This window comes from Anabas testudineus, chromosome 24, assembly GCF_900324465.2.
Source record: "Anabas testudineus chromosome 24, fAnaTes1.2, whole genome shotgun sequence".
In the NCBI taxonomy this organism is placed as follows: Eukaryota; Metazoa; Chordata; class Actinopteri; order Anabantiformes; family Anabantidae; genus Anabas; species Anabas testudineus.
The window spans coordinates 5039228-5061923 of NC_046632.1; the positions used below are offsets into that span (position 1 = coordinate 5039228).

Sequence of the window (22696 nt, forward strand, 5' to 3'; positions counted from 1 at the left end):
GTGCTAAGCTGAGCCATATTTAGCCAGATTAACGCAGCATCATTTAGTCTGCTGTGATGGCGTTTTGAAGGACAGTGAAGCAATCAAATAGCCTGAGCTGTTAATGATTTCCAGAGTGCCTGAGGGGGGATGTGTTTCACATGCGGAGCCAGTTTTCGGCAGAGCTCACACTCCTGCTTTACTCCATATTAGAGTATGTGCCAACTGCTCCTGGGCAGACGTGTGATTGACAGCTGCTTGTTCACAAAAAAAAAAAAATAATAAATCGTCCAAACCCAAGTTGCCTCAAAATAACCACTCTTTTTAAATCTGCAGTTTTATTTCCTGCTCTATTTTTTCTTTTCAAACTCCACTGGGTGAATGTCGTATCACTTTGATCTAATCACAAAGTGATTTGTGTTTGTGTTGTGTGTGTGTGTGTGTGTGTGTGTGTGTGTGTAAAGGGAGGAGGGAAGAGAGACGATGCGCACAGAAATTCGAGGATATCTGTTCTCTATTAGAATGTTCAGGTAAGGCAAGCCTCCGACGAAGGAAACAGAGGTACAAACAAGAGAAGAAGGAGAAGGGAGGAAGAGGCTCTCTTGCAGTTAGTCTGCTACATATCACAGTATCTATGCTGAAAGCATCTTTGTTCTCGAAAGAATCTCAAAATGTATCCTCTGTCAAGAGAGACGCACACACACGCACAGCAAGAGGAAATCAACCGTGTACAGGACAGATACATTTTGAAGCATCAGTGCGGGCGACATGGGGCTTGATACTAATTTCGTACTTTGTTGAGTAAAGTTTTGCTCTCGACTGAATGCTGAGAGAACAAAATTAGTATCAACGCTTCATCATGTCTGCACCCAGTGGCCCCATAGCTAAGTGTAACTTGTTTTAGAGATGGAAGGTGTGTGGTTTTGTTACTTTGGCTGACTCTACGAGGTGTGCATTTACTTAAACGTTAAAACTGTCACTTCCTGCAGAGAGCATGCTAAGAATATAGAAACTCACAGTAAGCATTATTACTTTCATCCATCTCCAAAGAGTTTTTTAAACTTTCACTCCCACTAGTGTATATTTCTTACAGTGGCTACTATTCTGAGGGCTTTTTGAAGTTACACTTGAAGCTCCCATGGGACATGATGCTAAGGAGAGGCTCCTTGATAGCAAATCAAAGAAAGATAAGGAGAAGTAGACCAGGTTCAGAGCAAGCACAACTTGACACACCCATCCCACCTGCATGTCCGGAGTCACACTCCTCCAGGTCCTCGTCGTCACTGGAACACTCCGCCGATGAAACAATGTCATCTGTCGTCTGCGGGGAAAGAGACACAGTCACACACACACAAACACACACACACACACACACACGCAGAGGAAAATGTGGTTAGGCCTGCGGCAGTATAGTAAGTCCTCAACTTGCACACAGACATTCCATTCAAGGATATCTCTGCACACACAGAGCTCTTCGCCTGTCCTTCGGCATCCATATATCACTTGGAGTCAATCATATTTCACAGTGTTTATCATTCTTCACTTTATGTGCTTTCCACCTCCGCAGATAATTGTTTTCCTTCACCCTCCGTACTCTGCCTCCGATTATTTATCGCCCCTCTCCTCCTGTGCCGTCCACAATCAATGGCCCCACCAAGCCCTCACAGATCAACACCGTCCTAGCGTCTGATTTGTGCTAAAGGATGTGGAGGGAGGGAGGGATAGGGTGGCAGACTTCCTAGCTACACCCGGACCAGCAATGGATTATCTGCACCTTCCAGTTCCCACAATTCTGATTTATCCCCTCGTACCCCCCCCTTCCTTTTTTCGGGTCGACCCATGGAGGACAGAAGGGGGAGGTTGTATTTCAGTGCTGGTGTGCTGGGCAGCCGGCGTTTATTAGAATGAATCAGCGGGGCGATAAAATAAGCCCTGTCACCAAGCAGGGTTATGAAATCAGAGTGCTGATTGAGTTTTCCAGTCCTGGCCGAGGGTGTGGGGCTCTAAATATCATTGAGTTTGACAGACTAATGAAACGCGCCCCCATGCTTGTGCTGCTGCTTTCAACAGGGCCTAGAAAAAAGCTGTCCACCTCTACCATATGCACACTATTCGCTGATGTTCAACCTACCTGTCTACCAAACGTCACAGTGAGAGCATTGATTTTTGTAAAGCATGCGATGGCCTATGCAAGCATTCAGTCTGAGAATGTGTTTTAGATTTAATTGTAAATGAATAAAACTGACGTTTTTTGCACTGTACTCTACACTCAATAACCCATAATGACAGTAAAAACGTTTTTAGAGATCTCTCATTTAAAATAAGCATTCATACTCTTAATTCCACCCCTTTTGCAGCAATTATGGTTTCTCTTTTTACTGCGCTGGCAGGAGTTTATTTTTCCCTATGCTCCCAGAATCTTTTAAATACAATTTGGCTTCCATCTAACCACTCTGCCAAAAGGCCTGAGAGTATTTGGCCAGTTCTTCAAAATCTTCAGTAGACATCTGAAGCTCTGTCACAGTGACCACTGGGTTCTTGGTCACCTCAATGACCAAACCTCTACTTGTTTATCCAGTTTATCCCGTCAAACTCTATTGAAAGTCCTGGTGCTTCCAAACTTCTGCTGTTTAATTTGTCACTGAGCTCCTGAGGAAACTCAAAGCTGAAGACATGGTTTTATATTTATGTTTTGATCCATTCTTCAATTTAAAAAGTTATTGTAAACATCTACATAGAGTTACTTGGTTTGGTTTTTGTCTTGACATGCAGTGAGAATTCCGGGACCTAAACATCTCAAGGATGGTTTGGCCACAGGATTGTCATTACAAAAATGTACATTTTATCCATCGTGCTATTTCATGCAAAAAGTGGAGGGGTCTGCACACTTTCTGGAGTCACAGTATTCCTAATGTAAATCATTTGGCATGATGGGCTGCAGTACTTTCTCTATCAGTGCATTTGATAATGTGTTAATGCATGTCGGTGCTGGTGGGTATAATACACCACATTATGTACTGTATTCCAACATGGGGAGGCAAAATATGAAACAAGAGGGGAGGCTCTAAACTAAATTGCTGTAAAATATGGCCCCTTGGTAAACATGACATTATTTATTGAAGCCACATTACGGGCGTAAAAGTCTTGGTTATTGCTGAAAGAGGGTTATTGCTTGTTATTATGATAGCGGCAGATGTGGGAGGCAGGGACACAGAGAGAGAGAAAGAGAGATGAAAAACCTGAGCCACTTCAAAGTCTGTTCCAGCAATTTCAGGCCGAGATCATCACACCATAACATAGCATCAACTGAAAACACTGCCTTTCTCTTGTCCATTCATGCTGCATTTCTCTGCAGTTGATGATGACAGCATATCAACACACCGCAAATGTTTTCACTGCTTTGGATGTAGCAGCTTCACATTTAAATCCACGTATAACATTGAATCTTTTGTTATTATTTTAGCATGACTAGACTTATACCTGCTAACAAAGCCACAGTCTTTGTATTTCTGCATCGGCCCTTTTTCAGAAATTTGGAAATCCATGTCCCAAATTTGCTGTGATCTCCGTAAGGAGCTCTAGCCTTGCACATGGAGGTCGACGATCGTATCACAACTCTATCGAGCCATTTGACATGAAAGCTGCAGCAAGACAATGTTACAGTAAGTATGAGGGGACAGATTACATCCAGTCTCATGCTGCCTCACAGGCTTTTAACTTGATTCCTATAATTCTAGTTTGGGGAGAACACGAGTTCATAATTTCTTATGCACAAAGAAAATAAAATCAGTCGAACAGAAATACTGTAATGAGGCATATTTAGCTTGTAAAAGAGCTTCTGATGTCAGAAGAATAATTTATCCTTTACAGTGCAGCAGAAAGAATTCAATTTGAGGCGCAATCTAGCTATGACAGGGCACCGTCCATTTGTAAGCTAAATATGGTCACAGAATATTATATTCTTTCTAATAAATGATGAGAATGTTTATTTGGGCAGTGGTTTCCAAACTGTTTTGTACAAGTACCCTGGCAGATCCATCAAATGAGCTTTAATAGGCATTTATCAGTACACTACATTTCCCAGATGTCATTTTGTGAACTTATTTTAAAATTGATGTAATTTTAGATAAATTATATAATGAAAACAGACATAGATATGCTGTCTCTGTAGCTTAGGAGTGGATCATCTATTTTTAATTATTTTGACTTCTCTGCTGATTCACTGACAGGTTTTCTGGCTGTTAATTACTGTAGGAGTTAATATTAGAAAAGTGGGGAAAACCATGCCTCGTGTGGATGACGTGCGTTAATTAAACCACAGAGATAAACCAGCAATCCACTGCAAAATATTTTACTACATTTTCTCAACAGCGGTAATGCCACAAAAGCAAGCAGCACAGGGTTTGGTCAAGGTCAGGCCATGTTTGAATGGAGACTCTAAAGAACATAATATAGAAGCAACATTTGAAAGACAAAAAGTCCTTGAACACGCAGATGAAACCAGTAGATTCAATGTTAAAGGAGTTTTAGTGAAATCCCTTTAAGGACTGACACTGCTGAGACTCAGTTAAAGAAGGTGTGTCAGGGAGTACAGAGGCCAAAACCCTGCTCAGTACTGCAGAACTCCTGCAACGAAAAAATCATTAAGTACTTCATCTTCGAGCCTATCCACATTAAAGAAGAGGACTGCCTGCCTCCGCTTGTGTTGTAAAGGTTTCATTTAAATAGTAGGAAGACATACTCCAGTCAGTGTATTCACCCTCCATTTAGTTGAAAATCGTCATCTACAGACTCCAAGTAAGAGACTCTCATCTAAGCAACTTTGATTCCACTCGAAGAAATTGCTGAGTGCTTTTGAAGTGTGATGTTTGACACTTGTAGATACACTAAATGTACCCCTGATTCATTTTCACAAACGCATGATGTATCTCTGGCTGTCACAATGGTGTAGATTGAGGTGCTTTCGAACAGCTGGTTAGGGCGCCACTTTTACGCATTTGGCCTAATGCAGAACCAATGAAGTGACATGCAGAGCTCAGAGTCTTCCCTCAATCGACCACACGTCTATAATAACGTGGCACGAGGCTAGATGCTGGGAACGCACAGGGAGCTCGTGGAGTGGAAAAGCCATAGGCTTCATGTGTGTGCAGTGACGAGAGCCTACAGTGGGGTATAGCATAATGATGCGGTTGGCCAGCGGGACTACAAAAACTGATTTCACAGCTGGGGAAATCCAATTCTCTGTCTAAATCTCCATAACACAGAGTGGGATATATTTTGGCAGCAAAGTGATTTCTCTTTTGATGTAATTATTCTCAACAAACATTCTCATCGTCATTTTTAAGAGTCTGGGTGGTGAGATTTACAGGGTGTTTTGTTGAGCGTGTGGGAAGCTTTAATATGCATGCGTATGCCTTCTACTTCCTGCATGTGAAGAAAGCGTATCATACACGATGATATCAGTACATAGAAAAACGCACAAGCTTGGTGCAACATGCCTCCTGATTATCCTGATTACTCTGCCTTCAAATAATGCTCAAATTCCCAACACAGCACAGCCAAATCAATAGGCAGACTTCATTAAAACAACATTTACCTCTGACCACTTCAGCACATCAATTAAAAGGATCACAGTGGCGATCGATAAAGATAGACAGCCTCTTTGGGAGACAAGTCTCAAAACACACAGCTTTTAGCTTCACAACTGATGGCACTGGCACAAACAAAATGGAGAATGCAAAAAGATGCTGGGCCATCTCAGTCTTGACAAAGCTTCTCTGGTGTTTAATCAGGAATTCTGGATTGACTACTGTGAATCAGCCAGCAGCAATGCAGAAACCATTAACAGGCAAAGCTGCTGTTACCTGAGCAAGTGAATGGAGTTCATGCTACATTACCAGTCAGGCCTGACCTCAGAGTGAACAAAGAGATTCCAAGATTGATTAACAATAAACTTGAAGCTTGGGAAATAACACTTTTTTATTAAAAGCTAAACCACTGGAAAAATAGAGACGTCTGTCCAAAAGTTATATTTTATTATACAAAGTAATTTTACTAAATTTGCAAACTGGGCAGCAGTAAAGCTTAGGTGTAAATACTTTGTTTTGTTCAGGGTCAGTGTGACCCTATTTTGAAGGGGTCACCTTTTTCCAAGTACATACAGTACTGTATGTACACTGAAACAGTTTTTGGTTGCTACTATTGTTCATTAAGTTCTCATTGCTCTTCGGAGATCCCTTCCAAATGTTGTTGCAAGGTAAAATAAGTAGACCTCCACAACATTTCAGTTAAAAAAGACTGAAAGAGAAGGCACAAAGAGGAAACTTCTCACTAAAGACGGGAAGATATCCACTTTATTTGACTTATTTTCTTATAATGGGTCTTTACAGTACCTCTTTTCACCCTCTGTCTGAAAAGATTAGTTTTAGCTGCTGTCTCTTCAAGGCGCCCCTCACCCTAATCCTACTCTGTTCTAAATGGCCGGCTTGAGGAAGCCTGTTGATGGGGCAAGCAGAGGAGCGGAAAAACTTCCCAGCTAACCTGAAAATACTAAAGCATAATATGAGTCCTTTAATTTCACAATAATTTCTTCAGCTAAATGCATTCCTGTAGATGGATTTTATTTACAGTCTCTAAAACTAAAACACAGTCCACTGGACCAACAGACAGAAGGAACAATGAAGACAACAAAAGATTCTTTAAATATACAAGCCAGTATTGTCTGAATATATCATTTAAGGATATTTATAACATTTTGGCCAGGTGTCTCAATCTGTGAGAGGAAAAAAGAATGAAACTTTCAACACCTAGCCTGGCTTCCTTCTAGCTGTATTAGCAGCAGCAGCAGCAGCAGTAGCACTGCTTTTGCTACATCAAACAGATAAATTCAACCAGCGCCTGACAGATTTCTTCCACTGCCAAATAAAATCCACTATTCAATACAGCTGAACTAACTTTTCAAACTTTTAAGGTTTTACCAGCACAGCAGAGTTCACCTGGTTCAAACTAGAGGACCAAAAACAGGAGAAAAACAGATCAGTTTTTGATGTTCAAATTATATTCAACACTTTTTTCTGGAGATTTTGATCTAATAATGTGCAAGAATGCCTTCACACCCTCTCTTCACACCTGTGCCTTATAATAAATGTGACTGTGTTCAGGGGATCTGTGAGCCAAACCATCACTATTTGCTACAGCATATGTTCTGACTCAGAAAGCACAAAATATTGTACACCATCAACTTGTTTGCCACATAAACAGATGCACATGACTGCAAACATGCAAACATAACAAATGTGAATTTAATCAGAACAATTACCTTAAAAAAACTTAATCTTTTTTTAAAAATTCATATACTTCTATCTAAAAAACACTAATGACAGCTAGTTCTTACATATGCAGGGTCATACTATTAAGCTTGGAATACAACTCTTCAAATATATGGATGGTAACATGAGCAGTGGCTGCTTCTGCAGCTGCGGCTGCAGTGTAATATTCTGCTGAGCATTACACTGATTTGATTGGTTATATCAAAGCAATGGTTTGCTCTTGGTGGGGGGAAGAGAAAGACCACTGTCTATAGATTTCTCCTGGGTCAGTGTAAAGGCTAAAACATGGCCACAGCCCCAGGTTACAAACATAACATCAAATGTGAGCAGTGCTGCTTTTCAGAGAGGCTAACAGAGCTCACATGCTTAAATACAATAGACTGAGCCATATCATCAGGGAGGGTGAGGGAGTTTGCTCCTGAACACACAATGGCCTTATCACAATAAACGACCTTCACGTGTTTTTGTGCCCATGGGGTGAAAGTAAAACTGAGAAGTGAAGCCCTTTGAGAGTAAGTGAAGAGACACAACACTATACGTAGATTCACATTACAAACCCGCTATCAAACACAATATGGTTTATTTACAATGCCAGAGTGCCCAATGGCTAAAGCTGTTTTTTTTATTTTTGTAGTGATGGAAATAAACCCAAAACAAATCAATTTTCCCCAAGCACCTCATCCTGGCAGTCAGTTGCCATGGATATCCAATGTGGTTGCATGTTCAAAGATGAAAGTGACGACGTGGAGGCAAGGGCAAATCAAAGGCGTGCAATTCAAAGCAACTTCTTCCTCCCTGAGGTGCTCCTTTGGTCACCTTGGACATATATATATATATATATATATATATATATATATATATATGTACACACGCATTTACACACACACACATACATATATATATATGTACTGTATATAGATGGGGATACATACAGAAGACTATTTTTCAGCTAGAGAAATGTCAAAGAAAGTGACAGAAATCAGAGGTCAGGCTGACTCCCGCTCTTGCCTTCTTTTTTTGCCATCTCACCAGTTCCCATTCCACTACTCCACCAGCCCTCACACCAAAATAAGATAATCATCTGCACGGCGGAAGCTTTGCCTTTCTATTGACGGCTGTCTGATGCCTGTGTTATCATGTCCGATCTAGGCTTTGACAGGCCGACAAGGGAGAGGCTTGTATTACAAGGGGAATCAATGGCACTAGGCCATATCCCTATCAATAGGCTGCCACAACTCCTTTTGCTCATGCTCCCTGCTCTGTGACAGATAAGATGCTTTATCAGAAAAAAACATAAGGGAGGATGAGGGATGTTGATGGCAGCACAAAATCACGTTAAAAATAACACTACACAGCCATGATTCTAATAAAACGTTTAAACGTGATTCTTAATCTTCTTTAATAACAATATTATAGAAAGATGCAAGCAAACGTGAGCTGTGCAAAATGTTGGATGTCCCACTGTTAACCTTCTCCTTCAATAGAGCAGATAAATTACTACAAAATGAGCTCCACAATCAACTTGTGGGGCCAAAGCCACATGCTAAATGAGATCCAAGATCAAATATTGATATTTCAAATGAGTACCCTCGACGGGCCTTTCTTAGAGGCCTCCTGTAGTCAGCACATTTTTTTTCCTATCCAGGTTTATGGAGAAATGGAAACAGGGTGGTGGAGGAGAGCTGGAGGGAAAACAGCTGGACAGGGGGTAAAAAAAGAAAACACATTTAATTTGTTCACCATCACTGTGGTTGGTTTCAGCAGAATGGTTTGTGTGCCAAGTATTTCTCTTCTTTCTCGAAGACCTGCCTTTGTACACAGAGCAGTGAGGGTTGCTGGCTCACAGCAAACTCTAATTGCCCTGAGGCCTAGGCAGCCACTTTCAAACAGGGTCATTCATCTTCCAATGAAAAAGGAAATGGTCTTTGGCCTTGAACCTTAATCACCCCCCTGCCGCAGTGTACAAGGTCATCAGGGAAGCTCAGTGATAAACACAGTCAGACACATGCATGTATGTACACACACAGAATAGCTGAAAGATTCAGGGAGTGTATGGGGTGGTTACATGGAGGGGCAAATATATGAGGTGAGCAGACATGAGATGGAGGGAAATTTCTGCTCTCCATTCAAGTCCATGCCATCCTCAGGTGAAATTGGAGCAGCAATTACAGCTCAGAGTTATGGTTTGTGTTACCGTTTGTGGTTCTCCCTTCAAAGAGGAACGGAGGGATTCATGTGGATGTGGCAGTGAGCTGCGCTGAAAGGCGTGACCAAAAAAGACGCAGGGAGAAGATGAGAGGACCGGGCAGGAGGGAGGTGGGGGGTCAGGACAGGACAAAAATGGAAAGTTCTCTATTTCACTTAGGATCACAAGACACTAGCAGACCCTCTGAATAAAATTATAGTGACACTCCCTCAGCTCAGAGACCAGCACAGGGACGTCACAATCTACCTGTCTGACTGAAACACGAGCCTTTTACGTCTTATGTAACTCAAGTCTAACTCAAGTCAGAATAAAACTGCATCTTAATACAATATACTTACTATATGTCAGACATGTGATGATGCTATTGGACGTCATCATACAGGGGGACGAGGTGGAGGTTGTATCCGAGTACAAATACCTGGGGGAGCACTTGGACAACAAACTGGACTGGACAGAAAACTCATCAGAAGTATAGCTGGATGTAGTTTCTGAGGATGCTCAGGTCTTTCAACGTCTGCAGTACCATGCTGAGGATGTTCTATGAGTCTGTGGTTCTAGTGTCATCTTCTATGTTGTGGTCTGCTGGAGCAGCAACATGAAGGTAGCAGATACTAACAACAACAGAACAACTGTAACAAGGCAAAACATTTATCTCTGGCATTAATAACGTTTTTTGAATCATAATCTTGAATAATAATAATAATAATAATAATAATAATAATAATACTTGATACTTCATGAATCCCCCTGGGGAAATTCTTTGTGGACAGACTGCCCCCCTGAGGCGCTAAGAGTTCGGGGTTTAACTTCAACATGTAGTCTGGATTTTTTCAAACTGACTTTATTCCAAGAGATCCCTGCAACAATTTGACAAAGGAGAAAAGGCCTCATGCTGCTAAATGTTCTCTGTGGTCTGATTTGTTTTCTCTTATCTCTATTTTATTCTCAGCATTGCATTGTGTGTTTAATATTTGCTGCTGTATGTTTTATATTTGCTGCTCCATTTTAACATTGCTGTCTTCTCTGTAAATAGATGTGATGCATGTTGTAGGCATGAATATCCAACACTCAAATTAATCTGATTACTCTGAGTTGAATTTATGGAACACTTCAATTCTGGATCAGTTTGCTAGGCTCACATAATCCAAGCTTTTCATTATAAATTGCACTTTTCCTTTGCCTCCAAAGCAACACCCATGCGTTCAGCAACTGAATGCATATAAAACAATGTTGTTTTAATGGTATCCCTTTATAATTATGCATGATCTACTTTGTGAATGGAAGCTGGTTGGCTAAGTATATGAAGGCTCGTGTTGGAGCTGCTGTTTAAGACATGCTTTTGTGACAAAGTGCTTTATAAATAAACTGAAATGACCCCACTAATTGCAACAATGCAATCACTAAGCAAGATGATATATTTAATTGGGAAAGCTATTGGCTTTCTATTGGGATTGTGTGAAGTCTGACTATGAAATTGGACCTTGCACTTGCTCCTTCTGGACTTCATTTTGATCTCCCTTTTCAATCCATTTTAATATTGTCGTATTTCTCACAGTCAAAGGCTATTATGACTTCAAGGATGTAATACCAAATCAATGTAGGCGTTATGTAATGGCTGATGCTGGCAGCTTTATGTCTCCCAAATTAGCCAGGGGGTCCCATTTGGGTTCAGTTCCTAATGAGCACAAACCAAATTAAGCATTCGATTTAGTCTCTTTTTAGAAGATGAAAGTTGAAACGTAATCACTAACCAACAGAGAAATTATTTAAACTGTACCGTATATCTAAGCCCTCCCGCAGTACCTCCACGCATTTACTATACATGCACGCAGATCCTTTCAGTTATTCATTGCTATCAAGAGCAACAAGTTTCCTTCTAGTTTGCACCAAATCTCTATGAAAACGGAGGAGAAACATTACTGGGCCTTGCTAACAGCTTAACTGAGCAATGAAACAAAACACACTGCTGCTGTGGAACATCAAAGTCTGTGTCTGTGTGATACATATTTAATTAAATCTTTCTCCACTAGACACATGGTGCATTCTGTGCACATAGATCCTGTGATACATATATAGCATAGACGACAGAATATCCTCACAAAGATGTAGTCTCTCTCTTCCTCTTTCATATACACACATAAATTCACATACTGAAGTGCATATCATAGGCAGCCAGCAAATATATTCACAGTACTGCAGTGTGCAGAGATTCATTACTCCCACTGTGGAATAATTCACCGGCTCTGTGAGCGGGGCAGCAACTTGAGCTTCAAAAAACACCTGAAGATGCCATTTATTATTGCTAATACTTCAAAATTGTGGGAAATTTGCCGCCGTACACAGAGCTAGATGAAATAATCAATGTCAATTTAATGTCTGTGTTGTGTTCAATATACAGGATATCTCTGTGACATGTTTAGCTTTGGTTAGTGCGAAGAGGAGAGACCGAAAAAAAATCAGCCAGCTGTCAGTGAAAGGCAATGAATAAATAAAGAAAGAAAGAAGAATGCAGTTTCAAACAACAATGTTATAGGATAAACTAAAATACGCACAAATAAAGGCATCTGTAACAAATGCTCTTAAGGAACATCTAAGACAACCTTCACAACATGAAACTTTGCTGTCCAATCACCAAATTAGTGATATCAAAACAATATGACTTATTTACATTTACCACCACAGATTTTTTTAAATATGTGTACGACATCAGATCAGTCAGGCCATCAGTGATAAATTCATACAATTTTATCTGTGCATTTATACATTTTTCAGTTTAACTACTTCACCCCAGGAAAAGTAAGATAAAGTATTCCTGTTTTCCCCTGCCTTTAGACTTCACAGAGCTAACTCCAACTCTGCGCTGAACACATAGATGAAATTAATATTTATCTTTGCATGCAACCTTAATAAGAACATTTCCCAAAAGGTTTGAATATTCATGTAAAGTATAAAAAAGAAAAGTAGCTAAACGAAGAGGAAACAACTAACGCAATTTTATGTGTCATAGAGAATGATGCAAAAACTAGCAGAGTGCAGGAAAAGCAGCAATCTTACTCTATGTCAGATATAAAGTAACTTTAAGTGTTGAAGAAAAAATGCTGGCAATAAGAGTTTAACTTTTATAATAGTTTTGTTCCCAGAACCGTTGTGCTGGAAAAAAGTTAATTAAACACCACCAAGAGTGTGGAATCTCACAGCAACCTTACAACTTTTTAAAATGGCTTGGCACAGGATTTAATACTGACTGTTCCACTTTAGTAATCCATGTAAGTCTACTGGCATGTGCTTGCGGATAGATGACATCTTTACTGAAAGGCGAAGGATCTGGATTTTATGTGTTAACGCCTTGAAGAATATTTGGATGTTGTTTCTTTTAATCCAAAATTGTTTAAACTCAAAGACACATGTAATTAGAAGAGATATAAATTATTGTAACTAAAGTGATCTGTTCAAGTTAATTGCCTTTAATCATTTGCATATTTGGAGCGGACATTCATAAGCACTGTAAGTGTGGTTGGGCTGCTACTGTCACTTTGTGGATTTAGTTTTTAGTTGGAGTTTTTGGTTGGACATGTGCATTGTGTTATAACCAGTCAGCCATCTCTGGAGGCAACACAGCATGCGGTGAGCCTGTATACCACCCAGAGCATGTGCTGATGTCCCGCTGGTCAGCTCAGAAACAAACTGCATTGTGTATGTGTGTGTGTGTGTAACTGATGTGAGCTGTTTGCTTGCCCCTTGGTGTGTGAGTGCCCCGCCGTGACAGTGGCGGCTGACAAGACAGCAGGTTTACACACACACACACACATTCCCAGAGGATCTATATAAGCTGTGTTGAGAGGCACGAGGGACATCCATTACAAACCCCCCCATGGTTCAAAACCCCTGGAGCTAGCTGCTAGTTCTCACACACTGAGAGACAAACTGTCCTGAACACACACACTCTCACAAACCCAGAAGAAAACACACGATCTACTGAAATGAAATTGCAAACACCTACAAACACGTTCGCACGGAGAAGTCTAAGGGAAATAAGTCTATGTACATATTCCTTTTCACATCAAGTGACATGAAAAATTCATAAAGGGAATCACAATGTTGCAAACACACTCAAAGTAGCGATAGAGAAGACAGACAATCCATGACAGTGCTGGAATGAGTTTGTCATGTTGATGGTGGGGGGTGAGGGGACTATTTGGCAGCACATGCTGAAAATCCTCTGATTGTGTGCTTCTCGCTGTTCCGTGAATGGATGTGGCTGGAACAGACGAGACTGATTTTTGACTGTGTGTATGTGTGTGTGTGTAAATATGGGAGAATTACAGAAGCTTAATTTGCTTATGGTCGTATGCAGATGTGTAGGCAGATGTGTAAAACAAAGATTAAGAGATCCGTGTACAAACTGCATGTATGTGTGTCCCTATCCCTTTAATGAGCCACACAATGCAGCAGGGTCCCCATCAGTCTGCTGTCTACTAATTGGATCTACTTAGCAAATAACAGACCTCCAGCATTCATCTCCCAGAATTCAGCGGGAGCTAGGGTGTCTTGCAGGTCAGTCAGCAAAAGGAGCAGAAAGAGGAGATACTAGCAATGAAAGAAAAAAACAATGCAAGGGAAGGAAGGAATAAAAACAATCCCAAGGAACACCTGCCTACTAATTTGACCTCCACATGGTTGCCGGCAGGTCAGGAAGCTAGTTGTGTGGGAAGGTGATCACAGACACTGAGTAACTGAAAAGAAAAGACGTCTGACAGCAGATGGAGAAAAGGAGCGCATCCACCTCCACACGTGTTCACACACACCTGTGCGTTGTCACACACGCGTAGGTGAGCGCACTCATCAACCATCATAAGAGCAGACGATCACGTAGAGACACGCAGCAGGCTGCACAGCACCTTTCTCTCTAGCTCTTCAACAGAAAATATACCAGTAATCATCATATATCCCAAGGCGTTACGCAGCATTTCCACTTTAGGTAGTGGAAAGGATGCAAGTCGAGGAAAACAATATAGTGAAAAACTTAAACCAGGGAGAATGGGCATCATGGTAGCTTAGTATGCAAAACCTTATCTAACACGAGAGTGAGTTGATCCTGCTTCATGACCTTCACGACCTTTGCTGCATGTTTGCAATTTTCCTGCAACTCTGCACCTCATACTATCTATTAGAACCAATTTGAAAATAACCTGACAACACAGAGATCACACTGTGCCACAGAACAATCTTTGTCCATGGAACATAATAGTGTCATCATGAAATGTGTATCCAAGCGCATTCATATGCCATTATTTCCCGCTTCTCAGCAAGAAAAAAAAGCCCAATTAAACTACAAACAATTTACCTCTCATTTTCCCGTCTCCTGAGCACCAGGCCAGTTGAAGATGATGGACGCGAGCAATTTCTTTAACACGGAAGCCATGCAAATCACTTTCAGTGTCTCTCCCTTAGCTGTTTTTCCTCATCCCCCATCCTAATTGTTCCCAAATATCTCAGGCCAGCAGTGCGAGTTAATTGAGAACGAGAGAATTTGATCTCTCATGATAGAAAGCCTTGCATAAATTTCCAAACTGAATATCCACATCAAACTGGCAAGCGTAAAATCCTTTTTTTTTCTTTTTTGGTTTAACCAGACTTCTGCAGAGCTTAAGGGCTTAAGTAGTCCCTTAACATGCTATACTTGTTTTGGTCTATCGCAATTTCTCCCTGGTGCCAATGATTTCTGTATTGTTGTATATTGCACATACATAGAAGCTTCCAGACACAATGTGTGAGCAGATCTATAATTTATTACTCTGAAACTTTTTTAATGAATTCTTTTTTTCTTGTCAAAATTTGGCTCTTGCACCTAAAGAGACGCAAATGTTGTTGCAGTGAATGTAACTCCACTTAGGCTCTGTGTGCACCGTCCGCAACAATCAACTTACACTAATTTGCTTGAGCCATGCTCTGTTCTGTGATGTTACTCTCCGACTCTGTATGAGTGCTGTGGACCAGACTACAGCAGCTCACAGAAAGCCTGCTGTAGAAGAAGAGAGCAAGTAAAGCTCAACATGACAATTTGGTGTTACAACTTTCACAGCCCATATAACACGTTTAATTTGTTCCTCTGGTCTTTCTAAGTATGGTGGTAAAGGAAGGTGGGTATCCAATGAGCTAACCAGCGACAAGGAGCCATAAAGGGGCGGCATGTCTGAAGAGCCACAATCTGAATCTTACCGTGGTTTGCCGGCACATATAAGGGTTTACACAGCCTACTGTACGAAGCATGTACTTTGATGTGTAAAACTGGTGGAGGTCCCGTTCAATGGTAGATAATCTCTCATGCTCCTGTGCGACATCTCAAGCTACAAGCTACTCATAGAATTGTTTTATCTCTTGTGTAACTTTGAAAACAATTGTCAAGCTGTTTAAATTTCAACACAAACTATTTAGGAACGCTAGAGCTTAGACAGTCAACAGACATAAAGTCAAACTGTTTATTAGATTTGAAAGAACAAATTGCTTGATAATAGCAGCCAGGGGTCCAAGGCAGACGAAAACACTGAAGTAAGCAGGTGTATACCAGGAAAATATTTTATACATTCTTGTTTAAACATTGGATGTTTAATCTGTAAATATCTTACCACAATGACAACATCTCTGTCCACATTCATTAGTGTGGCTCCGTGCACTGTGTGGGGAAGATTTGGGGGCAGGCAGCAAGAGCTAACATGGTTTAGCATTAGTCACCCCCTCTGAGGCACATGATTAAAAAATGTTCAGACTGCTAAATTGATGAAACATAGAAGGATGACTCGAATTGAATCTCCTGACCATATACAGGCTGGGAGAGCAAGACTGCGGGTGGGTAGTGAGCGTGATATTCACAAGGAACCATCTCTGTGACATACAGTATGCCATGTCTCAGACCATTTTAAATACTCATGAAGGAATTAAAACGGTACAGCAAAACTCATTAAAATTACTGGTACAAGGGGTTTGACAATAATCAATTAGTGTCAGACTTCATTTAATAGAAAAACAGATGTGGTCTCTGATGAACATTTACCTTTCAATACTTGGTATATAAAGACAGACACATTTGACTGATTGTGGCTGAGCTGATAAAGACTATTTTAATTACTTCTTTAAGATTAAAGAAGTAAGATTAAGACTTTGAAGCAGCTGGAAACCTGGCTGAAAATATTTCTCTCCAACTTAAAATATTCACGATTAAATAAGAAACAATCTAAGGGTATTTTTGTTATCAAGGAGAGTTTAACGTGCAAAGAAGTAGATAATGCACATATCAAGACTGTGTAGGTGTGATTTGGTCCCATGTGTTATAACCAGTCTATGTGACAGACCAGAAAAAAACAAACGAAACAACTTCCTGCTCACAGGAAAAGCCAACCGAGAGTTTTTCAGGGCCTTTAACATTAGTTAAGTATTTATTTATTTTGTTTACTTTAAATGAACCTGAACCTAAACATAACTGACACAAAAGACACACCTGACTAATGTGTTTCCGCCCATACACATTCCTTTAGGGCTTTTCACAAAAATATCCAAAGATTTTTTTATTTAAAATAACAAAAATAAGTGAAAGTTTGTGTTACTGCTCTTTAAAATAAAAACATATATAATTTTTTTAAACTGAAAACATAACAAATACAACTATAGGTTGTAATTTCACTAGATTTGTAGTGACATTTAAAAAATCTAAAAACCTTCTTCTTGTCTACGCTACTTCCCCCAGTTAATTGCCTGACCCTCAGAGTGGCCAAGAGACACAGTGGCAGAGAGCGAGAGCGAGAGAGTAAAAGAAAACGAAACGTGTCTGCTGTGTCACTATGTCCCCACGGAGCGATCATTAATTAAGCGTGAGATTGCTTCTCTCAACTTCCCACCCTGTCTCTCCCATCTCCATCCCTGTTGATCTTGACATGTTGAGGAGTTCACCATTTTTCACCTCAGAGAAAAAAAAAAAAAAAAAAACTTGTGTTGCCTAGTGTTGATGAAGCAGACAAATAATGAAAGCGCGAGAAGATACCAAAACACACACATTTCAGCCTACATGTGCACACACAGCCACACTCCTTTGCTGCAAATGCTTGAGTCCAGCACCGTGTCAGGAGCCTATAGCTCTCTTCCAGCATTGCACTACATCACTAATGATAGCTCAACTCCCTCTACTCCCCTATACTACCCTGAGGGGTGGAGAAATCTGCCAAACTGTTACAGGACCTCTCCTTACCTCTCACACCACAATATTTGACAGCCAACTGGGGAACTGTAAAATTAAAGGCCTTGGCAAATGAAAGTCTGTGACACAGTGGCGTGAATCAAAGCAGACACTGTCATGGGAGCTCGTGGAGGAGGAATGAACATGGTGCGTTCTCAAAAGGAATACAAAAGTAGAGTAAAAAGTTAGTAAAGACAAAAAACTAAATTTGTATTATTAAGTTATCAAAGCGCTCATATTAACTCGCATCTACTGACATCTTTTCACCTTGAAAACTGGAGTGCTTCATATAAAAGCTCTTTCATAGCTCACAGAACTGTATTGACTTTCTTTTGATATTAATAGTTTATGACACAAAATGCCATTTTCCCATTGATGCCACGTTTTTTCTTATCCGATGTGCCCTTGTTGATGGTGCCGGAGATGGTGGTGTAATGTATCTCAGCTCACTCATCAGAGCATATTACTGATGCCAGATAGACGGAATGGATATGGAGTGTTCAGACCCTACGGACTGTAAGAAGTCTTGACATCAGGTCTTTTTATGTCAGTTCTGTCCAAATCACAGGGCTTTTAGTAGCTTTCTAACTGCTCTGACTCTGGCCTCCCCTTGCCCTGCACTGACAGAGACACACAAGTGTCAGCACTGACATGAAGAGGCATCATCAGTACAAGCTGGGCGATCTGTTGTTGAGGTGAAGAAGCGGATAACATCAGTCCCTGTCTATCGTCCACGAACCATCCTCTCCCCCAGCCCTGTCTCACCCCAGAGGGAGAGTTATTGCTTTAATATGAACAACGAATGGTTCAATTTGTCCTCTGGGTGTCAAAGGACTGCTCAGCGTGATTACTTTCTTGGCATGGTGGTGACATTCATTGGCTTGGACTCAGGACATATTGGAGAAAGGCCTGTGTTAGGCCAGACCGGGTGAGTGACAGATAGAGACAGACAGCAACAGAAAGAGAGAGACAGAGAAAAGGAGAGAAATACAGAGAAATGTAGAGAGTGGTAGCAATGGTGGATTTGCACACCTCAATGAACAGCAGCACTTCAATCCTCGATAAAATGAGAACTATGGTATCATGACCTTGACTGATCAAGCAGGGAAAAAAGCAGCACTGCTAGAATTCACCCACGCTCAGTCACACAAAAGCCACAAAAACACATCAAATACTGGAGGAGGGACAAGAGGACTTTTGTTCTGACATTTCACTTTGTAACATTTTAAACCTGATTATCAAGAGAAAAAAAACATATAAGCCCACAGACAACTGTGTTCCACCTGACGGAAAAACTGTGTCTGAAGTACCTAAATGTCCTGCAAGGAAAAAAAAAAGTGAATGCAACACTGGACTGTGAATGGACAATAAGATCATTTGAAGATATTAAAGGAGCAATCTGGGAACCTTTGGGAAACAATTAGTTTGTCTTCTTACTTCTTACAGAGAATTAGATAAAAAGATTGATACTGCTCTCGTGTCTGCACACAAGCTGGAGCCAGCAGCCAGCAGGTGTTTAACTTTGCTTATTCAGCACATAACACTCTGTAAAACAGCAAGTTGTACTGTTTTCACTAGTTTTTTGTTTGTTTGTTAGAGGTAGTGATAGGTGGATTTGGACTAAACCAGGATAAACTGGTGTTACCTCCTGTGTCCTGGTCAAACCCATGTGCTGACTTTAACCTCATCTTAAATTGACAGATATGAGAGCAGTATCAACAACCTTATCTAAGTCTCTGCAAGAAAATTACGCATTTCCCAAAAATGTTAAGAAACTACTTTGAGATCAATTTAATAAAATAAAAATCATGTGTGTCACCATATGAATTACACATAAAACAACCCAGCAAGAATGTGTACTGTAGTTTAGAACATCTCAAGAACATCCACGTTTTGTGTTTAGGAACAGATAGGTGGAGGTGGAAATATTTGAACTGGAAACTCACCACACATTCAGAAACCAATGCAACATAGAACACCCTCTCTTACCATGTAAAACCACTACCAATCATGCACATGCACCTCTATGTCTCCCACTGTCTCCCATCAACGGCTGCCGTACCTGAATAGTAGGTGGCGAGCGCTGTTTCCGGGTGGTGGTGGTAGACAGGGTGGTGGTGGTCTCAATAAAGGTGGTGGACATCTCTGGTGGCATCGATGTAGTGGTGCGTGCCGCACCCCTGCTGGTTGGCACGTCGCCCACCAGCCGCACGCTGCCGTTCACCTTAATGTTGGGGTGCCCCTCGGCGGCCATATTGAGAACTTTGAGGCCATTATAGTAGAGGCCGGAGAGCTGGCCCTGGTAGGGCCGCTTCCGGTCATTCCCCCCAATGGAGATAGTGGCCTGGGTGTTGAAGATTGTCAGCTGCCGGCCTGATGCATTAGGAAGGGAATGGTGTTAGTTGAAATGCAAGCTAAGGGTATATCATCTATATATATATTATCTGCTGTAGACTACCATAAAAAACTCATGCATCAAGAGGAACACTTCTACTGCAAGATAGATGCAGTGATTGAAAATGAATATAAGTGTTAAAACGTACATCACTTTATTGCTTGATTAAATGAGTGTGGATGAAGACCACAACAGGTGATCTGGTGGTTTTACACTGACAGAGTTACCATAGCTGTCAGTTCTCAGCAACTCCACTTTTCCGTGCTTTTGAAAAGCCTGTTATATGGACTGTTATCTACAGCAGGAAGGCTGTTTTTCCCTTTGATACACAGGTAAAAGCACTACTAATGCTGAAAACAACAACCACTATATAGCTAGAGAAGCTTTTTCATCAGGGAGCCAACACATGCAGGTGTGAAAAAAATATTTGAAAAATGAGCTGGAAAATGTTCCAGAGATACTCTTAATATTCAATGGCTAACAGTGGACTGTGTGTTAAAATGATAAATAATAAATATTTATACAGGCTTTGGCATATTGTGATAAAGTGTGAACAACACACACTCAGTACACGTCATGGTGGATTTCATTAGGAGAAGCCTAAATATCATTGTCAAAACACACAGCTCATGCATTAATTATGAAATGAAAATGCACCAAACTTTCACAATACAGGAATCATAATTAGAAATCTCATTTGTATAATTTAGAGACACAGTACTGCAAGCTTGTTATGTTTGCGGCATTTGCACAGTTACAATACATAATACACTGGGAATGGAATGACAGGGACAAGACGGTCATATCACAAAAGCGAAAATGAAAAAGCATGTGTGGAGTCATGCATGCAGCAGTAATGATTCCTCAGACCTGCCTGTGTTTTAGTGGTTGTTAAAGGGACTTTATAATCAGGTTAAGATGTTTATGTGCAATGAACTTTAAATGCAGTTTAGAATGATGTTATGTTGAATAAGAACATTTAATGCACACCAGAAAGAAAAATAAAAAAAGGAAAAAAGAAGAGGAGCAGATCTTTCAATCCTGCAAGTGTTTTAATCGTAATCCAGGTGCTGACTGGATAATCAGTGATTGAAAGTCACAGCTCCATCAGGGCGCAGTGCACCTTGGCAGGCTAACTGTAACGCTTTGCTGTCAAAAAGATTCCAATTAGCTCTCTATCTCCAAACAAGTGAGAATTTTTTTCTCGTGTGTGATGTGTATAACCACAATCAAATAAATTACAGAAGGAGAAGCACCTGCTGTTTGGAAAGTTTTCAGTGGGATATGCCCACTGATTAGTTTGTTCTCAAACATTGCAGAGGATTTGAGCCAAAGGATCTAATTCTCCTCTCAAAACATTCAGCCTACTGTTGCAGCACACACGCTGCCTCCTGCTAGTCAATTCTGCACACAAGATTAGAAGCACTTGATACCTAAAATCTAGTTGCTGCATTGTTTCTAAATTCTCTTCCTAGTCCCTTTAACTGGACACCATGAATCAACAAAATTTCAAAAGATGACAATGACAAAAATGGGAGGAAAAAAAAATCAAAATCAAAATTAAATCAAAGGAAAAACCAAAACGTAACGGAAGCGCCTTGTTTTACTTGTTCTTTTAAAGGGTTTAGGGGATGGTTATTCATTCTCATAGGTTGAAAGGGAACAAGCCGATGAAATGACAGAAAATTAAAAAGAAAAACATTCTAGAAGTTCGACAAAGATTTACCTTTCTCCTGAAGCCAATCTTCTACTGGCCGGGTATATTTGAACGGGATTTTCTTATTTGCCATTTGATAGCGCTCAATGTCGCTGTTGCCTTTAAAATTTGAAAGTTTAACAAACAGCTTGAAACAGTTGGCAACAGCAACAGACATCACACATTTATACAGTGGTTTATGAGGTGTTTTATCTCTGTTTAGAAATATTTATAATAGCTTTATGATGTTTTTTTTTTCTTTTCAAGTAGCTTTAGTTGACAGTTTTAAATGTATATTTGTATAGCACACTCCACACCAATTTTCATCAAAACATTAATGGATTAAAGCACAACACGTCTACAGCAGTCATGGAAAAAATCATCTGCAAGAAAAGGTAAAATACAGAAAATACATTACAGTCTACAAAAGAAGTCCTGTAATACATTCATCATATTTCATAAGAAATACAACAGGAAAATTATCTAGTGGTTTAAAAGGTAGACATGCATTAATTGGCTTTCTCTGAAGCCAATTGGAGGTAATTTATGTGCACTAATTCTCCCACTGGACACCACCTGCTTTTATATTTCAAGAGCCAATGAAAGATTTGGTTTAGTAGCTTATTTGGAGGGAAGGAGTTGTGCAGCAGAAAAGGGGGGTGAGGGGGTAATGCTAGAAAAGGAAGTAGTAATTTAAAATACTGCAAACCTATTGGGAGTGAGGTCCCACGGTGACACAGATTTGAAGAGGACAATGCATACAAATGAGATCATTACTGACGTGGTGGGAGGTCTTTTGGGTAAGAATGAGCTACACCCCAGTTGCTAGACTCCCCTCCACTGAGACTGTGGCTAACGTGTCCTA

The 22696-nt window shown here is 40.5% G+C and overlaps 1 protein-coding gene across 1 annotated transcript in view; it reads right to left on the reverse strand.

Annotated features, from left to right (window-relative positions):
- Positions 1 to 22696, reverse strand: part of LOC113149866 (neurexin-3b) — a 247787-nt gene that overhangs the window by 12483 nt on the left and 212608 nt on the right. The window contains exons 21-23 of the mRNA XM_026342210.1: positions 21862 to 21951; positions 19803 to 20113; positions 1222 to 1300 (exon numbers count right to left, since the gene is read on the reverse strand). Coding sequence (XP_026197995.1) covers positions 1222 to 1300; positions 19803 to 20113; positions 21862 to 21951 — 480 coding nt within the window. The remainder of the gene's footprint in view (positions 1 to 1221; positions 1301 to 19802; positions 20114 to 21861; positions 21952 to 22696) is intronic.